The following is a 21,970-nucleotide window of genomic DNA, read 5'->3' on the forward strand; positions in this document are numbered from 1 at the left end:
TGGAACAGCAGCAGACTCAAGCACTGCTCCAAGTGACCCAGGTGCTTTTTGATTTTAACATTCCTACCCGCCGAGGGCAAAGATAAATCCAGCCCTGGGTGAGCTCTGTACCTGCCTCCCCTCCCACAGCAGCCACAGCCATTTCTCAGTGAGATGAGGTAGGCTCTCACTCATCAAGTTGGCCCAACTGCCAGTTCCTTTTTTTAAAAAAAAAAAATGGCATTTGTTAAGTGCTATGTGCCAGGCACCGCACTGAGCACCAGGGTAGATACCAGATAATCAAGTTGGACGCAGTCCATATCCGACATGGGGCTCACAATCTTAGCCCCATTTTACAGATGAGGTAACAGGCACAGAGAAGTCACTTGCCTATGGTCACACAGCAAATAGGTGGCAGAGTCAGGATTAGAACCCAGGTCCTTTTGACTCCCAGGCCTGTGCTCTAGCCACTAGGCCACAATGCTTTCGTATCCAAATTTCCAAGGGCTCGGGTAGGACTGATGGCTGTCCCCGGGTGGAGGCCGGGGAAGGGACCCATGCAGGCTGTCCCCAGGCGGGTGGGGCAGACAACAGTGGCCGGAACCGGGCTGTCACTGAGCTCCGCCGTGGGGAAAAGCACCCAAATGCACTGGCAGCGACTCTGGGCCCCAGACTGATTCGGGCAGAGGCTGGGAGCCCAAAGTCAGTGCCAAAGCCTCCTCGGCCAACCAGCCCCCTCTGCTCTCTCCTCAGTGTCCACATGACCATTTGATGAAAAGCAGGAGGGGAAGCCACCTCCCTGCCCACCTGCTCCCAACCCCCTCTTCACGAATGAAAAATCCCAGGAATCCCAATTGACGGCCCCGCTTTCTACGCGGAGGGGGTCACGTTCCGTGGATCGTCCGCTTCTCAGAGAAGGCTCCGTCCCGTCCTTTCCATTGCTTTATTTTCATTTTCCCTCCGACGAGAACCCAGGACCCGGAGGCGCTGGGAGCCACCTCACACCGGAAGGACTAACTCATTGGTCAGTTACTTTTAAGTCCTAGAAAAATACACGTGGCTAATCTGTGGCTACGCTTAACCATTCCAGGGGGCTCTGGGGACGGAGAAGCCCCTCAGATTCATCCGCTGGAGAGAGGTGATGGGGGCTGTTGTGCTTGGGGAAAAGGGGCAGGAGGAGAGGAGGCAAATTAAATAGATGGTGGTGCTTTTTTTTAATCCTTTTTTTTTTGTAAAAAAAGAGAAATTCATCACCATGGAGCTGGCCCTGGTGTGTATGTGTGCGTGTGTACGCAAAGATCTCTTCACCTCAGAATTTGGGGGCGCCTTGCGGTGAGGCAAGGGGCCTGTTGTGGCAGCTTTCTTCGTTAGGTTTCTGCCACACGGTGGGTGTGGGCAGAACGTCTGGAGATGGCCAAGGGCCCGTCCGCTCTCCTCGGGGGGGGAGGGCTGTGGGGGGAAGGGGAGCCGCTGCCAGGAGTCAGTGTGGGGCGGCCCTCCCGCTCCAGCCCCTCGGCCCCAGCCCGGGGAATTCCTGCTGTCCGGGAAGTGTGGCAGCGTCTAGTCCCGTTCCAGTTCAATGGGTAGGGTGGGTTTGCCCTCGTGCTGAAACGTGAGGGCGCAGGTGGCCATGGCTTCCTGTCTCCCCTCAAAAGGTTGGAGGTACAAGGGGAAAAAGGTGGGGCGGGGAGAAATCTGTCCAGGACACCTCGGCTCTCCATTGGCCCCAAGCGGCCATTTTCCGGGACTGGCGGGCCCCGGGGTCAGAGGCTGAGGGAAGCAGGAATTCCAGGGGGCTGGGGGTGAGAGTCACCCATGGTCGTCTTCCTCCCTCCCACACTTCCCGTGAGGAAAGCGCCGGGTTGCTCTAGGCGGGTCCCGGCCTCATTTCCCTCAGAGGGATCCGGGGCAGACGGGCTGGGAGAGAGCAGGAGCAGGCTGGCAGGAGGAGAGAGGGAGGGAGGGAAGAAGGAGGGGTTGGGCCGGTGGCGACGGCAGGCTCAGATGCCGATGGCCTGCAGCACTCTCCTCTCGTTGTCGTTGAGGTGGCCCGAGAAGACGGCGTAGCAGGGCTGCTGGGCGAACTGGCAGAGGAAACCCGTGAGATAGGCCTGTGGGGGAGAGCACGGGTGTGGAGTCAGAGGGGCGGGAGGCGCTGGTCTCCCAGAGGGAAAATCCAAGCCCTTGTGGCGGTCCATCCCTGTCCGGGATGTCAGGTAGGCTGAGAGGAGGGCAACCATCCCACCGCCTCTCCAAGCACCCTCGGTTGCCACTGTCAGTGACAGGGTCCGGGCTTGGCAGACTGCTATCTGTCCCAGGGACAGCCCCCTCCCTCCAGCTCTTAAGAACACCCATGGGGGGTCGTGACCCTCACCCCTCCAGAGGGTCCCTAAGGAGCTGTAAGCAGGACTCTGCCCTTCCCCCACAGGCCCACCAAACCCAGGCCTGAAGGCTCCCTTCCCCGCCTTGACTCAAGGGAGGCCGAAACTGTCCAAAGAGCAGCGACATAAACTCAGTTTCCGTACCCAGCTCCAGCCCTCTCCCTCACCTGCAGGTCGATTTGATACAGGGGGTCCTTCAGGGCATCAGGGTCGTCCTCCTCATCGTCTTCATAGTAATCCTCATCTGCTGGAAAACACCCACCCATGTCACCACGGGGATTTGCGGTCTTTGTTAAGCGCTTACTCCGTGCCAAGCGCTGTGACAGATACAAGATCATCAGGTTGGACACAGTCCCTGTCCCACATGGGGGTCACAATCTAAAAGGGAGGGAGAACAGGCATTTCATCTCCATTTGACAGCTGGGAAAACTGAGGACCAGAGAAGTGAAGTGACCTGTCCAAGGTCACACAGCAGGTGAGTGGCAGAGCTGGGATGAGACCCCAGGTCCTAGTAGGAGTAGCATTAGTATTTATGAAGCGCTGTGTGCAAAACACTGTACTAAGTGCTCAGAGAGAACATCCGAGTGGGAATTAAACAGGGCCCCTTATCCTTGGTGGGGCTCACAATCTAAGTGACTCCCAGCCTCGAGATCTGTCCACTGGGCCACAGAATAAAGTGGGGAAAGCAGCCTTTCAACCAGTTTAACAGTTCCCTGGGACTCAGTATGGGTAGAGATGGTCCCAGCCACCACGCTCTCAATTCAGCTTCCTTTCAAGAAAGGAACGGGAGCATCAGGAAGCCCACCTCGGAAGACTGGGTTCTCTTTCCCTGGGAAACTCCAGCGCTCCCTGCCCCGACTTTGGTTTCCTCCTAGAGTCAGCTGGAGGAGGGAGCAACAGCACCCCTGAGAGTGCCTACCATATTTATTGGAGGAGGCGAGGATGTCCGATAAGAGTTGTCCCGCCAGACCTTCATCCTCTTCGTCCTCCTCTTCCTGATCCTCCCACATGTCGTTGGAGTCATCTGCTCAGGAGAGAATAGGAGCGGGGAGGGGCGGAGAGCTGAAGAGCAGCCGCCAATGCTCTGGGTCCCACTTGCCAATTTGGAGCCCAATATGGGCCCGGCCCCCTCGACACTTCTCCCCTGAACCCGTTCGCTGGGTGATCCAGGCCGGCCCCCGGCTCCCCTGTGGACTCGGGGAGAACACTTCAGCCGTGGCCACCAGACTCTGGAAAAGGGAGTGGGCGAGCGGCTCCCGTGGCTTCGGAATCCAGGGCCGCTAGACCCCCACCCTCGGTTTCAATGGCCCTCCTCGCCCGCCAGCCCCGCCTAACCCAGTCTGGCTCCCGGTGGGGATGGACCGCGGCCCACCTTGGCTCCACTCGGCCGCCGTTTGGCGAGAGGCGTTGGCTTCCATGACATTGGAGAGCTCGTTGATGATCAGCTTTAAGATTTTGACCAGCAGAGGAATGTTTGTCCAGCGCTCAGGGTCTGGGCGGGAGAGTTAGGGAAGGACGAGAACCTGGTTACCGTTACACAGTCGGAGCCAGAAAAGGCTCCAGAGGCAGCGTCTGCATTTGTTTCTTCTAGAGACACTCCCCAATCCTTGGGTCACAGAGACATCACAAGATGGTGCAATCACCCTGGGATTTACAGCCAATCAATCAACCAATGGTATTTACCGACCACGTTCTGTGTGCACAGCACTCTACCAAGCGCTTGGGTGAGTACAATATGAGTTGGGAGACATGATCCCTTACCACAGGTCACTTACAGTATGAAGGGGGAGACTTATTAAAATAAATTACAGCTAGGGGAAATGGCAGAATATAGGGGCATGTACATATGTGCTGTGGGGCTGGGTTGAATACCAACTGCTTCAGGGTGCATATTCAAGTGCACAGGCAACACAGAGGGGAAGGCAAATAAGGTGGGGAAATGAGGAACTGGTCAGGGAAGGCCTCTTGGAATGAGATAGGATTTTAGTAGGGGTTTATATATGGGGAGTTCCAGGCCAGAGTGAGCACGTGGGTAAGGGGTCGGTGGTGAGATGGATGAAATTGAGGCATTCAAGGAGTGAAATGTGTGGGCTGGGTTTTAGTAGGAGATCAGTGAGGTAAAGTAGGAGGGGGAGAGCTGATAAGTGCCTTAAAAGAATTTCTGTTTAATGTGGAGGTGGATGGGAAACCACTGTAGGTTTCTGAGGAGTGGGGAGAAGTGGACTGAACATTATGGGCAAAGTGAAATAGAGACTGGGGAACAGGGAGAGACTGAAGGCAGAGAGGTTAGCGAGGAGGTTGTTGCAGAAGGCAAGGTGGGATGTGATAAGTGCTTGGATCAGAGTATGGGTGGAGAGGAATGGGCAGACCCTGGAGATGTTGTGAGGGTAAAATCGACAGGATTTTGTGATAGACTGAATGTGCAGGCTGAATGAGATAAGAGAGATCATGGAAACAGCATGGGCGTGGGAGTCGGACAACCTGGGTTCTAATTCCAGCCCTGCCACGTTTTTGGTTTGTTTTTTTTTATGGTATTTGTTAAGCGCTTACTATGTGCCAGGCACTGTACTAAATGCTGGGGCAGATACGAGCTAACCAGGTTGGACACAGTCCATATCCCAGTGGGGCTCGCAGTCTTTACCCCCATTTTATAGATGTCTTGCCTGCTTTGTGACCATGGGCAAGTCACGTGACCTCTCTGGGCCTCAGTTTCCTCATCTGGTCTCCCCCTCTTGGACTGAGAGCCCCATGAGGAACAAGGACTGTTCATAACCTTATTATCTTGTATATACACCAGCGCTTAGTATACTTGGCATATAGTAAGAACTTAATGGAATCACGGTTATTATTATTATTATTGTAAAAGTGGAGGATGGTACCCCAGGAACGCCATGGAGGCCAGACCAATGAGCCTGAGCCCTCAAGTCTGTGATTGGAAATTGGGAAATCAGGTCAGGAAGTCTGGGTTTCAACTCAGTCTAAGGTTCCTGGCATTTTAGACTGTGAGCCCACTGTTGGGTAGGGACTGTCTCTATAATGTTGCCAATTTGTACTTCCCAAGCGCTTAGTACAGTGCTCTGCACACAGTAAGCGCTCAATAAACACGACTGATGATGATTCTTGGCTGCCATGTCACATTGCCCCGAGAAGGGCGCTAATTGCGCTCCCATTTCTCAGGGAGAAACCAAAGCCCGAGAAGGGAAACACCTTGCTCCAAACCTCCCTTCAGAACATAATAATAATAGTGGTATTTGTTAAGTGCTTACTATGTGCCAGGCACTGTATTAAGTGCTGGGGTAGATACAAGGTGATTGGGTTGGACACGGTCCCTTTCCCACACGGGACTCACAGTCTTAATCCCTATTTTACAGATGAGGTAACTTTTGGTCCCGGCCCCTCACTTTTGGCTGACTTGGAGCGGGTCCGGATGCCCTCATCCATGTTGAAGATCTCTTCTCCCTTCACCCGGATGTCCTGCAGGCGCTTGTCATCCGCGTTAATGCCGTGCTGAAGGAGCTTGCATAGAGCGATGGAGCTGGGGGCGAGAGGGAACGAGGTCAGTGCCAACCACCGGCCTCCCCACCGTGAGTCCACCCTCTCCACTTCAGGCCGGTTTTTTCCCCAGTCCTAGTCGGTCCTAGGTGCCCACTGGATGCCGACTCTTATACTGGGCGCTCTGGGGTGACAGGGGAAGGAAGAGGAGTCACGGCCTCTTTTTTTGACAACTCAGCAATTGGGCAAGGGGAGATTGGGCCGGCACGCAATAACACAAAACGCAATGGGAGCATCAAGCAGGAAAACACAAAGGCCGATCCACTCCCATAGACAGTTCTCTGAGCTCCGTGTCAGGGCCAAGGGTTACCGCGGGGACTAGAAGCAGGCGGGACCTAACAGGGACATGGAGGAGCAGGGAGGGCTTCGTGCCCTTCTGCCTAAAAGGGATGCGGTTCAGTGACAAGGAGGGGGAAGGTGTGTGTCTCGTTCCCATAGCAACCTGAAAGCAGAAGAACAGGCACAGGAATGGGGAAGCAAGTCAACTGAGCTGGGGCAATCAATCAATCGCATTTATTGAGAGTGCAGAGCACTGTACTAAGCGCTTGGGAGAGTGCAACACACAATATAACAGACATTCCCTGCTCGCAACAAGCTTACAGTCTGGAGGAGGAGGCAGATATTAATAAATTATGGATATGTATATAACTGCTGTGGGGCTGGGGGGAGCGAGTGGTGACTAAAGGGAGCACGCTGGGTGACGCAGAAGGGAGTGGGAGAAAAGGAAACAACGACTTAGGGAGCAGGGACCAGGTGAGAAAGCAGAGGAAAGTCAGGGAGACATTTACAGAGGACCCGGTCACATTCTATAATCTGTGGGAGGGGAACGTGCCTGTCAACTCTGTTGCTCTGTAGTCTCCCAAGGGCTTACTACAGTGCTCTGTACATAGAAAGTGTTCAAAAAAAGTCCATTGACTGATATGAATGGTAATCAGGAGTGGGCAGTTAGGGTGGTAGCAGCAGCACCAAGAACCCAACTGGTGTGCTGCACTGTACTAGGCGTACGGGAGCCAAAGAATAATGAAGCGGCACGTTCGCTACCCACGAGGAGCTAACCTCTACAGGGGAGACAAATGTAATAGGAACTTACAACTAGGGAGGTCAAAAATCAATATATATGGCAGCCCGAAAGACCCGAGTGCCAAGGATGAGTTGGGAAACGCGAGAGCTGGTTGAAGGGATGCTACGGCTCTGGGGCTGGGAAATCCACTGGGGAAAGCTTACTGGATGGAGGAATTGGGATGGGAGGAGGGGTATGAATGTGGGGAGAGCTAAGGTCTGTCTGATGCAGGAGGGAGTTCTAAGTCAAGGAAGTAACGTGAGCAAGGGGATGGAGGTGGGGGAGTTGAGAAGGAGATATGGCTAAAATGAACTGGGAGGAACGAAGACCCTGAGTTGGAGAAAAGTAGGAGCAGAAAGGTAAGGTGGAACCAGATGGTGGCAAGCTTTGAAGCCAATGGTGAAGATGTGGAGAGACAGAGAGAGCCAGTGGAGGGTTCTAGGGAGAGATGTGGGCCAACTGACGCCTCGGGAAGATGATCTAGGATGGATGCCGGGAGAGCAGTGAGGAGCCTGAGGAAACCGCCTCGCTGTGGCAAAACTAAAACTCATCCCGGGGTGGCCACGGTTGGCGGGAAGAGGAAGGGGAAGATCGGGGAGCTGTCGTTCAGGAAAAACCGGCAGGACTGGGCAGCGAGCTGGAGGCGATAACTAAATGAACAGGAGTGAAGAGTGGAGGATGACACCAAGGATGCTGGTTTCTGAGTTGGGGAGGGTGGTGGGGCTTTTGATGGAGATGGGGAAGCCAGGGGGAGGAGTGGGGTTAGGATACATGATAAGTAGTTCTGTTTTAGACAGGCTGAGCCTGAACTGCCGGTAGGACAGCCAGGTGGAGGTACTGGAGGCCCAGGGGAGATGTGTGCCTGCAGGGCAGCAGGCTGGGTCGGACAGAGATCAGGGAGAAGGCCCGATAACGTGGGAGAGACTCTGCCAACCTTCGGGGACCGCTCAGCGGGCCAAGGGCTAAATGGGAGAGGCCCAGAAGGGAGAAGGGAAAGTGTCCATGGCGACAGGCCAGGCTGGAGGGCAGGAGAGAGGGGGACAGGGAGAAGACCGGGAGGGCAAGAGGGGGAGAGGAAGGCGAGGGGAATAGTGAGCGGTGGGGGAAGTGGAGAGGACGGAGCTGGATTCATTCATTCATTCAATCGTATTTACTGAGCGTTTACTGTGTGCACAGCACTGTACTAAGCACTTGGGAAGTACAAGTTGGCGACGTATAGAGACGGTCCCTACCCAACAACGGGATTCTCACCTGACTTTGCCCTCGTACTGTCCGTAGAACAGGTGCTGCCGGCTCGTCCACTCGGCCATGACGAACTCCAAGGCGGGCTTGCCAGTGGGCCCCGGGAGGCTGCACAGGAACTCCAGGAGGGGGTCCAGCTGCGTGTGCACCAGGTGGGCAAACACCATGATCAGGGACTAGGAGACGGACAGAAAAGAGAGAGCACTCACACAGTGGGAAAAATAAGAATAAGGATGATAACGATGATGATAACCACCCTTCACTGTTCAGCTCTTATGAGATGCAAAACACTATGCTAAGCGCTGGAGTAGATACAAGATCACTGGGTCAGACACAGTCTTTGTCCCATAGGGGGCTGGGCTCACAGTCTAAGCATTGAATCTCCACTTTACTGATGAGGAAACTGAGGCACAGAGCAGTTAAGTGACTTGCCCCAGATCCTCCAGCAGGCAGGTGGCAGAGCCAGGATAAAAACCCAGGTCTTCAGATTTCCCGGTCTGGACTCTCCACTAAGCCTCTCTCTTTCTGCTGGAGCAAGTCAGGGAGGTGGGGACTCTGTTGACGGCACTACCATCCTTCCCGTCTCACAAGCCCGCAACCTTGGTGTCATCCTCGACTCCGCTCTCTCATTCACCCCTCACATCCAAGCCGTCACCAAAACCTGCCGGTTTCAGCTCCGCAACATTGCCAAGATCCGCCCTTTCCTCTCTATCCAAACTGCTACCCTGCTCATTCAAGCTCTCATCCTATCCCGTCTGGACTACTGCACCAGCCTTCTCTCTGATCTCCCATCCTCGTGTCTCTCTCCACTTCAATCCATACTTCATGCTGCTGCCCGGATTATCTTTGTCCAGAAACGCTCTGGGCATATTACTCCCCTCCTCAAAAACCTCCAATGGCTACCGATCAATCTGCGCATCAGGCAGAAACTCCTCACCCTGGGCTTCAAGGCTGTCCATCACCTCGCCCCCTCCTACCTCACCTCCCTTCTCTCCTTCTACTGCCCAGCCTGCAACCTCCGCTCCTCCACCGCTAATCTCCTCACTGTACCTCGTTCTCGCCTGTCCCGCCGTCGACCCCCGGCCCACGTCATCCCCCGGGCCTGGAATGCCCTCCCTCTGCCCCTCCGCCAAGCTAGCTCTCTTCCTCCCTTCAAGGCCCTGCTGAGAGCTCACCTCCTCCAGGAGGCCTTCCCAGACTGAGCCCCTTCCCTCCCTCCTCTCCCCCTCGTCCCCCTCTCCATCCCCCCATCTTACCTCCTTCCCTTCCCCACAGCACCTGTATATATGTATATATGGTTGTACATATTTATTACTCTGTTTATTTATTTATTTATTTATTTTACTTGTACATTTCTATCCTATTTATTTTATTTTGTTGGTATGTTTGGTTCTGTTCTCTGTTTCCCCCTTTTAGACTGTGAGCCCACTGCTGGGTAGGGACTGTCTCTATGTGATGCCAATTTGTACTTCCCAAGCGCTTAGTACAGTGCTCTGCACATAGTAAGCGCTCAATAAATACGATTGATTGATTGATTGATTGTGGGGAGGGGGTGGGAGAGGGGAGGCGAGGGATTGGGATGAAAGTATCCCCCCGGATGTCACCTGCATGACGCTGAGGGTCTCCGCCTGCTGCATCTTGCTGAGGATGGCCCGCAGGATCTGGTCTAGGCTCTCCCCCAGCCCCCGGCCCGTCTTGGAGATGAGTGTGGAGACCAGGCGGCCCACGAAGGCCGCAGTGAACTCCGAGGTGCGGGGGTCCAGCAGCTGGCTTACCACCTGCATCACGTACCACAGCCCGTTGTGGCCCTGGTCGTCGTGCCACTGGGCAACCTGTTCCAGGGCCACCGAGACGTAGGCCCGCAGGCACTCGCCGCCGTTCTACGGGGAGAAAGGAGATGGCCCGGTTAGGAGGCAGAGGGTGGGGGCTGGGAGTTCCTCCCTCGCTCCCGGGAGCCACTGGGGACTCCGGAGCAGAACCCCAGCTCTCAGTGAGTTCCTGGCCCTGTGACTAAGTTTAGAGGGGGCTCAAACCCCTGTAGGTCGGTGAGAAGCACCGCCCCCCAAATGCAAGGGGCAACAGCCTTGTCATCAGTCAGAGGAGTGGCAGTTGGGGGCGAATATAAGGAGCAGGAAGGGAAACCAGGAATCCTGGCCAGGCTCTGGCATCCTCTGCCAGGCAGCTCAGGGCAGGTGGGGTTTGGGCTGGGACTTTTTTTTCCAGTCCGGCAACTCCGAGGTCAATGGGGCGGACAAACTGAATTTCAGCTCTCTCCATCCCTAGTGGTCTTGAGCACCCCCCCAGAGTGCAGGCATCCAGGCAGGCTGGGCTGGGGTCGGTGCCCCGTGGGCAGCAGCTTTCAATCAGGAGACTGGTGCGGGGCACAGAGGAGGCCCACAAACAAAGGACAAATTTTCACAGCCTACTGGGCTGAACCGTGCCCCAAAATATAAGACTCAAAACTCACACCTGCTCACCCGGGGAAACACGTGAGGGCCTTCGAAAGCACAGAGTGCGTTGGTGAAATGTGTCTGTCCACGTTCAGGTTTGCTCCGTGTGGGCCTGGCAAACCCTGGTGCCATTGCTTAGGATCCAGAGCTGGGCCCGAGGGGTGGTAGTGGCAGTAGTGCCCTCTGGGCCTAGCACACTCAACCCTGGTTTCTAGCTCCCAGTTAAGAGTGGGGGCTTGGGCTCTATTCCCACCTGACCCGCTAGAGCATGGCACCTTGGGAGGGGTTCCAGGAATCCCCCCATCCTCACTGGAGAGACCGGGCAGTTTCTGGGTCCACCAGTACCCCCTGGGCCTAGGTGATTCCAATGCCCAGCCCTTCTCAAGCTTTGAGCCAGGGCCCAGTGTCCAGTAATCAGGCCCAGTGAGCCAGACTCAGCCAGCTATCCCACCAGCTTCCCACAGTAGTACCATTACCTGCATCGTGGCGTTGTCGTCTGTGTGTAGGGTGCACTGGGCGACGGCAGGGAACGCCTGACAGATGAGGAGCTGGGAGAGAGGAGGCTTAGTGTTCCTCACCACCGTGGTCAGGATGTCTATGGCTGTCTGAGGAAAGAGAAAGGGAGGGGGATGCTCATCAGATGCTTCTTTGGGGAGCCAGGGAGTGGTCTGGACAGTGGCATCCACTCTCTGGGGACCATTGCTGGTCAGGCCCCGGGGCCCAGTAAGGAGGGAGGTGATGCTCTGCCTTTTACTTCCCCTCTCCCTCTGCCATCCATTCCTCCTTCCTCTGCTTTTTTCTGGGTGGGCAGGGGCAGGAGCATAGTTCCTTCCCACACTCAAAGTGAAAGGCTGGTTGGCAGGATGGGCACAGCTAACTCCTTTCTCCCCAGAGCTGAGGCCAGACACACCCAGCTCGCTGGGACCGTGGGCCCTGGCACCCCCAACCTAAGCTCTGGCTGAGCAGGAGCTGACAGGGAGCATGGGAACCTCTGAAGAGTAGCTCCCACTACTTACTCCTCGGGGATGCGGCAGCGGTGGCACTCCTGCGGGCAATTCCCAGACCCTCTACTGCAGCAGGGAGGTCTAGTACTCAGCCAGGCCGCTGGAATCCCCTTCCCTCCCCTCGAGGCAATGACTGGGTGCGGAGAGAGACAGAGAAAGATAGATAGATGGGTTGTGGCCTCCCGCCCTGCCTAGCCGCACCGCCCCCATATCTGGGGGCTTTCTCGCAGTCCTGGCCCCTCACCGCACACAGCCCCGCTGGGATCTTATCAGCTGGCGCCTGCATGATGCTGACGAGGGTTGGTATGAGCCTCATTTGCATGGGTCCCTGGCAGGCCTCGATCTGGGCCAACTCTTTGAAGATATCCTGGGCCAGCGAGGCCACGACGGGATCTGAAGAGACAAAGGAGGCGGCGGTAGCGGTCACAGAAGAGCCCACGACTGATCAATCTCTCGGGCCAGGGCTCAGGTGAGCTGATCCCCTGCCCTCACCTTAGGAGCCAGAAGCAATCAGGAGCGATGATGGGATTGATTGACCACCTCCTGAGTGCAACACACTGTACTAAGCACTTGGCAGCATGGCCTAGTGGAAAGAGTCCAGGCCAGGGAGCCAGAGGACCTAGGTTCTGATCCTGGCTCCTCCACCCGCTTGCTGCGTGACCCTAAGCAACTCACTTAAATTCTCTGTGCCTCGGTTACCTCAACTGGGGATCCGACGATCTGCTCTCCCTCCTACTTACACTGTGAGCCCTTTTGAGATAGGGACTGTGACTGACCCAATTAACTTTAATCTACCCTTAGTTCCTAGTAACTGACAAATACCACAATTATGAATTATTGTTATCAAGTAGGTAAGACACGGTTCCTGCCCACAGAGAAATCACACTCTAACAGGAGAAACAGGCCCAGAGGTGTTACCTACCCAGGCAGCTCATTTTTCCTCACTGGTGTCCAGTTAGTCCCCTGTCCCCTTCCCCGCTAACTGAGCCCCCCACCTCAGTTTGGGGCGAGTTAGTAAAGGCCGATCCCCTTCCTTCCAGGTGCCGGCTCTTTGTCAAGGGCGGCCCGGTGGTTCGGCGGCTCAAGCGAAGTTAGCACTCTTCCCTTGCTCAGCCCGCCCCTGGCTCGCTCCGCCACCCACCGTTGCTGTACTTGAGGAAGATGGCGATGGTGAAGGGGCAGATCTTGTTCTCCACGCTGGCAGTGAACTCCGGGTCCACCGTGCAGACGATACACAGCGTCTCCATCACCAGGTTGAGCACCTCCGAGCTGAACTGGGCCGCCAGGTGGATCAGGCCGTCGAGGACGCTGGGGAGGAAGGGCCGGAGCACGTGGCTGCTCTCCGAGATCTTCAGCTGGTCACAGTACCTGGAACGAGGCAGAGTACCGTAGTCAGGCACGAGCCCTGGGCACGGTTCCCTGGGCCAGCTCAGGAAGCTCGCGCTATTGCTTTTGAACCGGGACTCCCAGCCCACGACCCTCAGTCGCTTGCTCTGCTGCAGGGGAATGTGGGGCCATCTGTTTGCTCCAAGTAATCAGTCCTTTGGACTGAGGGGTTGTTTACTGTGAAAGGTTGCTGGGTTCGCTTCAATGCCCTTTTCATTCTCTAGTCCCAGGCCTAACAGCGGTTTCTCTGTCCTGCGGTGCTGAACTAGCAATCCAGGGGCCTGGCCCTTCTTTGGTGGGACTTCAAGTTGAAAAGCATGTCTTTCTTACACCTTAAACATTTTTTCTTCTGATATCAAGCCACCGAGGTCTTCAAATGCCAAGTCTCTGACTCCTGGCCTGCCTTAGAAAAGACTCCCGGTTCCCAACCTCCCGCCAACGGTATGGATGGGAGCTACTTCAAAATATGGAAATGGCCCCATCTCTGCAGAGCTTGTGATAATAATAATAATAATGATAGTATTTGTTCAGCGCTTACTAAGTGTCAAGCACTGTTCTAAGCGCCGGGGGAGATACAAGGTAATCAGGTTGTCCCATGTGGGGCTCACAGTCTTAATCCCCATTTTACAGATGAGGTAACTGAGGCACAGAGAAGTTAAATGACTTGACCAAAGTCACACAACTGCCAAGTGGCAGAGCCGGGATTAGAACCCACAACCTCTGCGTTCTGTGGGGTGGGGGAGGCAGGGGCTGTATCACCCAGAGTGGGAATTTCCCCAACTCAATGGTAAACATTAGAGAAGCAGCGTGGCTCAGTGGAAAGAGCCCGGGCTTTGGAGTCAGAGGTCATGGGTTCAAATCCCAGCTCCGCCACTTGTTAGCTGTGTGACTTTGGGCCAGTCATTTAACTTCTCTGTGCCTCAGTTACCTCATCTGTAAAATGGGGATTAAGACTGTGAGCCCCCCATGGGACAACCTGATCACCTTGTAACCTCCCCAGCACTTAGAACAGTGCTTTGTACATAGTAAGTGCTTAATAAATGCCATCATTATTATTAAACATACCAAACTGAGGACTCTGCATCAGCCTCTTGCCTCCTAAGAGATTTCTTGACATTTTCCAAGTAAAATCAGTCACTGGCCCTGCTGTGTGGCCTTGGACAAGTCATTTATCCTCTGTGGACCTCAATTTCCTCATCTACCAAAGAGGGATAATAACCCTAGCCTCTCTCTGCCTCACAGGGATATCACCGATGAGCAAGTCCTTTGGAAAAATTAAAAAAGCACTCAGCAGATTCACGATCCCAAGTAGTACCAACCATGTGGAGAGGTCACGTGGTGGGGGTACTGAATCCAGGCCCAGAGAACCCTCTGGTATCTAAACCGCTGGGCAGCAAGACCTCTGGAAAGCCAGGTCTACTGTCGATACCCTAGAGGACATCCTTCCTACCAAACCGGACTTACGCACCAGTACCAGGCAACTCGGGCCTGGTTTGGCACAGGGTGGGTGGGAGGAAAGCAGAGCCAGTCAATGTTGGCCTGGAAAAGGTGGGCTGAAGCAGGGAGGAAGCAGGAGTCTTCCTCTCCCTTTGGCTGGGCCGTGCCGGACCAAAAAGGAAGGCAGGCCCACGGCACAGGCTCTTCAGGCTCTGCCTGCCAAAGTGGTGGTTTTGCTTTTGGTGGAGGTTTGGAGGGTCCCACCTTCCCCCAGCCCAGGATTCCCGGCCCACTCACCCCCAGATGGCTCTAACGGCGGAGATCCGCACCGAGGGCGGCTGGGTCTCGTGCAGGCCGCTGACCGTAGCCTGCAGGAACTGCTGGATCAGCTCCGGGGACATGGCCGCTGTGAACCGACTGGCAGCCCAAAGGGCCCGGCCCAACAGGAATGGAGACACTGGGGTTGGAGAGAAAGGGAGAGAAAGGGGTGGGGGAGAAGGAGGGGGATGGGAGGGAGGGAGGGAGAGAGAGAGAGAGAGATGCAGCTGTGAGGCCCTTGAGCTCTTTAAACTGACACCCCACCTGCCTCCCAAGCCACCCCAGCCTGCAGCATACCTGAAAAAAAGTCAATGGGTTCAAGAAGGGTTTGAATCAATTCAAGGGTGGGAGGGGCAAAGCTAGAGATGTTGGAGGGTTCAAGAAGGGTTAAACAGATAGACAACTTCTGTGTGACTCACTTCCCTCAACTGTAAAGTGGGGAGAAAATATCTATTGTCCCTTACCCCTCCTGCTTTTTATGGTATTTAAGTGCTTACTAGGTAACCAGTCATTGTACTAAGCACTGGGGCTGATACAAGGTTGGACCCAGTCCCTGTCCCTCATGGGGCTCACAGTCTTAATCCCCAAAAGCAGCAACACGGTTTACTGAATAGAGCACAGATCTGGGAGTCAAAAGGACCTGGATTCTAATTCCGGCACCACCACCTGTCTGCTGTGTGACCACTGGTAAGTCACTTAACTTCTCTGTTCCTGTTACCTCACCTGTAAAGTGGGGATTAAGACTGTGAGCCTCACGTGGGTAAGAGACTGTGTCCGACCTGCTCATATTGGAGCTCAAGACTGTAAGCTCCTGGTAGGCAGGGAATGTTTCTACCAACTCCTGCGTTCTCTCCCAAGCATTCCGTATATTGTTCTACACAGGGTAATAACTCATTAAATACGACTGATTGTATCGACTCGAGCTCCTAGTCATTATTATTATGTCCCTATCAGGTTATTGGAGGGAAATGTTAGGGATGTTGGATGTCAAGGAAGCAAGCAGACCATAGCCCCTCCACAATCCTGAGCTATTAGCCTCGGGGACAGAATTCCGGGCAGGGCTCCGTGAACGGCTGGCTTGGTCTCTGGCCTTTCCTACATTGTCAGGGCTGAGAGACGCTGTGCTTTCGGGAAAGCACGACCAGAGAGGGTCAGGACACCCAGGCTCCGCTCCTGCCTTGGCCTCTTATGATCATGGGACGAGCCATTTCTCTCTCTCGAACCCTACTTTTTCCCACGTCTCGTCCTTTGACTCATGACTAAACACCACCCCTCCTCTTCCTCCTCCAGGAAGCCTTCCCAGATTCACCTTGCTTTGCCAGTCCCTTGGATGGTGCCATGCATTCAGCTCTGCCAGAACACTTGTCTTTGGCTAGCACACGGCAGTGAAATGAGAGAATGCTCTTCTGCCAACGTACCTCTGCTTTGATCTGAGTAGGGTCAATCAACCAAGGGGATTTACTGAGCACTTACTGTTTACTGAGCATTGTACTAGGTGTCTGGGAGAGTGCAATACAACAGAGTTGGTAGACCTGTTGCCTGCCCACAAGGCCCTAACAGTCCACAGCAGAAAACAGGCATTAATATAGAGTGGAAAATAGGCATCAATATAAACTACAGATCTGTACAAATGTGCTGAGGGTGAAGTGAACATCTACTGCTTAAAGTGTACAGATCCAGATGCAAGGGTGATGCAGAAGGGAGAGGCAATAGGGAAAAAGGGCATAACTGATAAAGGCCTCTTGGAGGAGAGGGTTAGAAGAAACAGTTGTGCACACGTGTGCAATGTGGATGTGGGGAGGAGACTACAGGGCTTTTCTTCCTGAGGTGGAGAGCACCATCCCTCATTATAGGAGAAAAGGTCTTCGCCTACATACTTAGGCATGCCTCCATATTTTATGTTTCTACTCTACTTTCCCTATTGTTTTTGGTTTATTTTTAAATGTTGGTGTGCCCCATTGGCCTTTCAGCCCCCTCGGGGGCTTTCTCCTTCGGGTCATTCCCCACAACACCCAGCCCAGAAGCACAGACCCCGGCCCCACAAAAATTCGGGAGAAGAGCTCTTATTCTCTGCTCATCTCACCAAGACGACACAGAGGTTGAACAACAGACTGGCTATGGCGCTTGAGCTCATCAGGAAAATGATGCAGGAGGAAGTAGAGCAGTGGTGGGGAGGAGAGGGGAGAGAAAGAGAGAGAGAGGGAGGGAGGGAGGGAGAAAGAGAGAGTGTGTGTGTGTTTTAGCTTTGAGCGGCTGCAACTATTTTGGGATTTGGACTCTGAAAATGAGAACAGCCCAGAAGGCGCGTTACTCCCCGCCCCGGCCAATGCAGCATTCCTCTGAGCTGCTGCCTCCGTTAGGATAATGTCTGCTCCCCTGCCTGTAGGTCTAAGTCGGGACTAAGGGTCCAGGCCCCAGAGGGCAAGGACCGAGGCCAACTGATTTGGTACCGGGCGGTGGCCAGAGAGGAACCTAACAGACACTTGGGAGGTGGGCCGGGGGCTAGGACATCAGAGCCATGGAGAGGCCAGGCGCTTGGGTGACACACCTGAGGGCCGGGCCAAGGAAGAGGGCAATCCTCGGCTGATGCTCAGGAGAATTCAAAAGTTGAACAGGGGTGCTTTTGAAAGGCAAGACGGAGAGGTTGTAGTCACTTGGGTGCAGGCTGTGAGAACGCTCAAGGAACTGACAAGAAGTGGGGAGAGCAGAGTAGGGGTTCAGTGGACGGCCCATGGCCGTTCCAGACCTGATCCAAAAAGAAACGGAAGGAGACGCCCACGGCGGGATGGCAGCAGTCAGGCACTCACTCCCTTTCCCCGCCCAAGTGGGCAGGGGCCGACAGAGTGGTCCGGATGTGACTCCCGGGGAGTACCAGCGGAATTCGATCTGGGGTGGGGGCAGGGTTTAAAGGCAGCCAGGTCCCACTCTCCCACCTCAGGTGGTACGGGACAGCTTTGCAATCACGGGCTTGCAGACCCCGGACCGCCGAGGTGACCGCTGAGGGGAGGGGGCCCGGCTCCGGGCCGTACCGGACAGGTTGAGGTCCGCGAGCACCACGCCGGTCAGGAAGCCATGCATGTCGAAATGGACCCTGCCGTTCTTCACGCTTTCGGTGATGATGGACTTCACGGAACCCAGAGCCAGCATGCAGGCCTCGTGAATTTTCCACCTGCCAGAGAACAGACAGGCTGTGAGCTCAAGGGACCTCTGGGCCCTGGGCTGGGGGTGGGGAGGTTGGGGTGGACAGGAGACTGAAGCAACAGCGACCATGCCCAATTCCACTAACCGGGGCCTCTTCTTCTGCCTTTCTGATCAAAACCTGCAGCTCCAAGGCTGGGTGAGACGGCACGTTTGTCTCCGACAGGCACGTGCCTCCTGCTGCCAGTGTCCTTTGGCAGTGACGAGGATGGCTGAACCAGGACAGCTGGGGTTACAAGCGCCTAAAACTGAGGCTGCCTCTTGCCTCCCAGTCTTTGGCATCTATTACGGCAGCGTGGCTCAGTGGAAAGAGCACGGGCTTTGGAGTCAGAGGTCATGGGTTCAAATCCCGGCTCCGCCACTTGTCAGCTGTGTGACTTTGGGCAAGTCACTTATCTGGGCCTCAGTTACCTCATCTGTAAAATGGGGATGAAGACTGTGAGCCCCCCGTGGGACCAACCTGATCACCTTGTATCCCCCCCAGCGCTTAGAACAGTGCTTTGCACATAGTAAGCGCTTAATAAATGCCATTATTTTTTTTTTATTGCTTCTAGCACCACCAACCCCTCAGCTCCACATCTCTCCCGTGCACCCATGTTCAGTCTTGTCCCCCCAGAGAATCAAGGAGGAGGTGGAAATGGAATCAATCAATGCCATTTAACTGAGTGTTTACTGTGCGTATAGCACTGTATTAAGGGCTTGGGAGAATGCAATATAAGAATTGATAATAATAATGATAATTATGATATTAAGCGCTTACTATGTGCCAGGCCCTGTACCTAAGCGCTGGGGTGGATTCAAGCATGTCGGGTTGGATACAGTCCCTGTTCCGCATAGGGCTCACAGTCTTAATCCCCATTTTACAGATGAGGTAACTGAGTCCCAGAAGCGAAGTGATTTGCCCAAGGCCACACAGCAGACAAGTGGTGGAGTCGGGATTAGAACCCATAACCTTCTGACTCCCAGAACAGTGCTCTATAGATACCATCCCAGCCTTCAAGGAGCTTAAAGTCTAGAGGGGGAGACAGGCATTAAAATAAATTACAGGTAAGGGAAATAGAGGAGAAGGCTATGAGTGCTATGGGGCCGGGACTGGGGTGAATAGAGTGCTTTAGGGGTACAGACCCAAGTCCATAGGTGACACGGAGGGGTTAGTCAGGGAGATCTCTTGGAGATGAGACCTAAATCTTCTGAAGGTGGGGAAGATGGGTGGAAATAGCAGCCCTGCCCAGGGGTGGTTTGCTGCAGGAAGCAGTCAAAAGCTCGGGGGCCAGGGGAAGAGGAACAGCACAAAGGTACGGCAGATTCCGCCACTCAATCAACCAACAATCAACGTACGACTTGGAGCTGGTACGTAGCTCCCTGAAACAGCCCAGCAGTGCCCAGAATTGGCAATGCCTGGATTGGCCATTCGTTCCCGGGGTAGGGTCAATATGGGAGCTCCTCCCTCGGCCACACCCGCCGCCCGCTCCTTACCAGTGCTCGGTGCCGCTGCTCTTGGTTTGCTCTGCCTCCTGCAAGTGGCGGGTAGCGGCGGCAGCCAGCGCCGTGGCACTCTCATTCTGGAAGTCGGTGGCCACCGCCTAGGGAGCGGGAGGAAGCTCTCAAAATCTGGCCCCGCTGAATTGCCAAAAGCCTCAACCAGGGCCTCGCCAGCCATATGGGGTCAACTGCCGTGGGTGAGGACACTGGAGCAGCAATCCCTGTCGGGACTCGCTCTGAAAATCACGAACCTAAATCCGGGGTCGGGGGGAGGGAAAGGGGGTCTCTCCAAACCTCCGGGGCATTAATTTGGGCCTCCTTTTAAAGGCCCTTACTGGCTCTGGCTTTGTCCGGAGCTCTGCGCATCAGCCCCATGTATCAGCCTGGCCAGGTCCCCTCTATCATTCATTCATTCAATCGTAATTACTGAGCGCTTACTAAGCACTTGGAAAGTACAATTCGGCAACAGATAGAGACAATCCCTACCCAACAACGGGCTCACAGTCTTGAAGGGGGAGACAGACAACAAAACAAGTTGACAGGCATCAACAGCATCAAAATAAATGGAATTATAGATATACATGCATCATTAATAAGTAGAATAATAAAGATGTACAAATATGCACAAGCGCTGTGGGGCGGGGAAGGGGGCAGAGCAGAGTAGGGGCGATGGGGGGGGGGGGGAAGAGCAGAGGAAAAGGGGGGGCCCAGTCTGGGAAGGCCTCCTGGAGGAGGTGAGCTCTCAGTAGGGCTTTGAAGGGGGGAAGAGAGCTAGTTTGGCAGATGTGAGATAAGAGCCGCAGGGGTTCGCTCTACTGGCCACCCACTCCGGTTTGACACCCCCTGGTAGTGTTCCTGCAGTACTACTTGCACACAAGGGAAACCTCATTCTGCACCCTCACTAATGATCCGCATAAATGAGGCTGAAGATTTGGAGGATCTGAACTACTTGGACAGTTTGCCTGGGCAAACCCAGCTTTAGGCAGTAAAGTTGTCCTCACTTTGTCCAACGAATTCCCTTCAGCGACACCGACGCCATATCAAACAGGTGATTTCTGGGAACCCAGAGGGAGGTTGGCCCTAAGGATGGCCAGGGCCCAAGTGATTTGGGAGATTTTTATTCTCTGAACGCGATTCCTAACTTGGGGAGAACAGGCTGACACCCTGCCACACAGAGCTGTTGAAACGAGAGGAAAATTCCTGTGCTTAGTTAGATAGGATGGCTTAGAAAGGCAAAAATGATTAAGCAGTTTTGGCAGTCTTAACCCTCCACCTCTTCCCCATTCTCCACCTCTCCCCACCCCGACCTACGCTCAGCCTGAAACGCCGGGATGGGTGGGAGCAAGGGCAGCTGGCACCCTGGCACGGATGTTGGCACGGATGTTGAGACGCTTATCTTCCAGCACCTCTGTGCCCTGAAATCTGCCCACAAGTGAGTTGGGATGTAGTAACTCTTGTCGGAGAACGGAGCAAGGGGAAACGTTTCTGACGTTTCAGCCTCGGCTAACCGAACCACTCTGACTGCTGCTCAGCACTGACCTGTAAGTGCTGAAATCTTGGACACTAGCGTTCCCTGGCTCAGGTAGATGCCAGTGCCAAGTACTGGGAGGACAGGCCTCAAGTCTCACCATTTCATTTGGGAGCTTTTGCCTGCCAAAGCCTGGAATAACTCCATCCCTTCCCTTCCCCCTGCTCTCCCTCCAAGGACAGGGTTTCATCTTGGGCTAGGGGCCTGGAAGGAAGTGTCACAGCCCACGTGACTGAGAATCCCCAGCTGCCCCTCATTCATTCAATCGTATTTATTGAGCGCTTACTGTGTGCAGAGCACTGTACTAAGCGCTTGGGAAGTACAAGTTGGCAACATATAGAGACAGTCCCTACCCAACAGTGGGCTCACAGTCTAGAAGGGGGAGGCAGAGAACAAAACAAAACACATTAACAAAATAAAATGAATAAAATATGTACAAATAAAATAGAGTAATAAATATGTACAAACATATATACATATATACAGGTGCTGTGGGGAGGGGAAGAAGGTAAGGCGGGAGGGATGGAGAGGGGAGGAGGGGGAGAGGAAGGAGGGGGCTTAGTCTGGGAAGGCCTCCTGGATGAGGCCTCCCACTCGGGGCCTCTTACCAGCAAAAGGTCTTGGGCAGCGATTCTGACAGTGTAGGAGAATGTGTCATCATCCTCGTCCTCGACAAACTGCTGGGGGTTGGCAGTCCACACTTTGATCTGGAAGGAAGGGGGAAAAACCATGGTCTCTCCAGGCTACTCTCCCAGCTCAAAAAGGGCTAGCAAATGGACCGGTGAAAAGGCAGCCACCACCTTGTTTCCTTTGCTCTGAGCCTAAAAACCTGCCTTTATTGAAGGTTGGGCAGGGCCTCCAGGTAAAGTGCTAGACGGAGGGAGCCAGTGGAGTCTTTAGAAACACTGTTTTGGAATTGTCCACTCTCTCTCCCCCTGCCCCCGACCTTCCTG

The 21,970-nt window shown here is 54.5% G+C and overlaps 1 protein-coding gene across 2 annotated transcripts in view; it reads right to left on the bottom strand.

The window, feature by feature from the left end:
- Positions 1-1,174: 1,174 nt before the first annotated feature.
- IPO9 (importin 9) overlaps positions 1,175-21,970 on the bottom strand; it is a 56,984-nt gene continuing 36,188 nt past the window's right edge. Inside the window, exons 11-24 of one of the 2 annotated variants that reach the window (XM_038749158.1) lie at positions 21,626-21,724; positions 19,484-19,590; positions 17,839-17,978; positions 14,789-14,948; positions 12,810-13,036; positions 11,913-12,061; positions 11,141-11,269; positions 9,819-10,094; positions 8,224-8,390; positions 5,762-5,895; positions 3,733-3,852; positions 3,280-3,384; positions 2,528-2,604; positions 1,175-2,090 (exon numbers count right to left, since the gene is read on the bottom strand). In XM_038749158.1, coding sequence (XP_038605086.1) covers positions 1,980-2,090; positions 2,528-2,604; positions 3,280-3,384; positions 3,733-3,852; positions 5,762-5,895; positions 8,224-8,390; positions 9,819-10,094; positions 11,141-11,269; positions 11,913-12,061; positions 12,810-13,036; positions 14,789-14,948; positions 17,839-17,978; positions 19,484-19,590; positions 21,626-21,724 — 2,001 coding nt within the window. In that variant the 3' untranslated portion in view covers positions 1,175-1,979. Of the gene's footprint in view, positions 2,091-2,527; positions 2,608-3,279; positions 3,385-3,732; positions 3,853-5,761; positions 5,896-8,223; positions 8,391-9,818; positions 10,095-11,140; positions 11,270-11,912; positions 12,062-12,809; positions 13,037-14,788; positions 14,949-17,838; positions 17,979-19,483; positions 19,591-21,625; positions 21,725-21,970 lie in introns of both variants that reach the window. The other variant, XM_038749159.1, reaches the window with a different exon arrangement.

This window comes from Tachyglossus aculeatus, chromosome 7 (assembly GCF_015852505.1).
Source record: "Tachyglossus aculeatus isolate mTacAcu1 chromosome 7, mTacAcu1.pri, whole genome shotgun sequence".
In the NCBI taxonomy this organism is placed as follows: domain Eukaryota; kingdom Metazoa; phylum Chordata; class Mammalia; order Monotremata; family Tachyglossidae; genus Tachyglossus; species Tachyglossus aculeatus.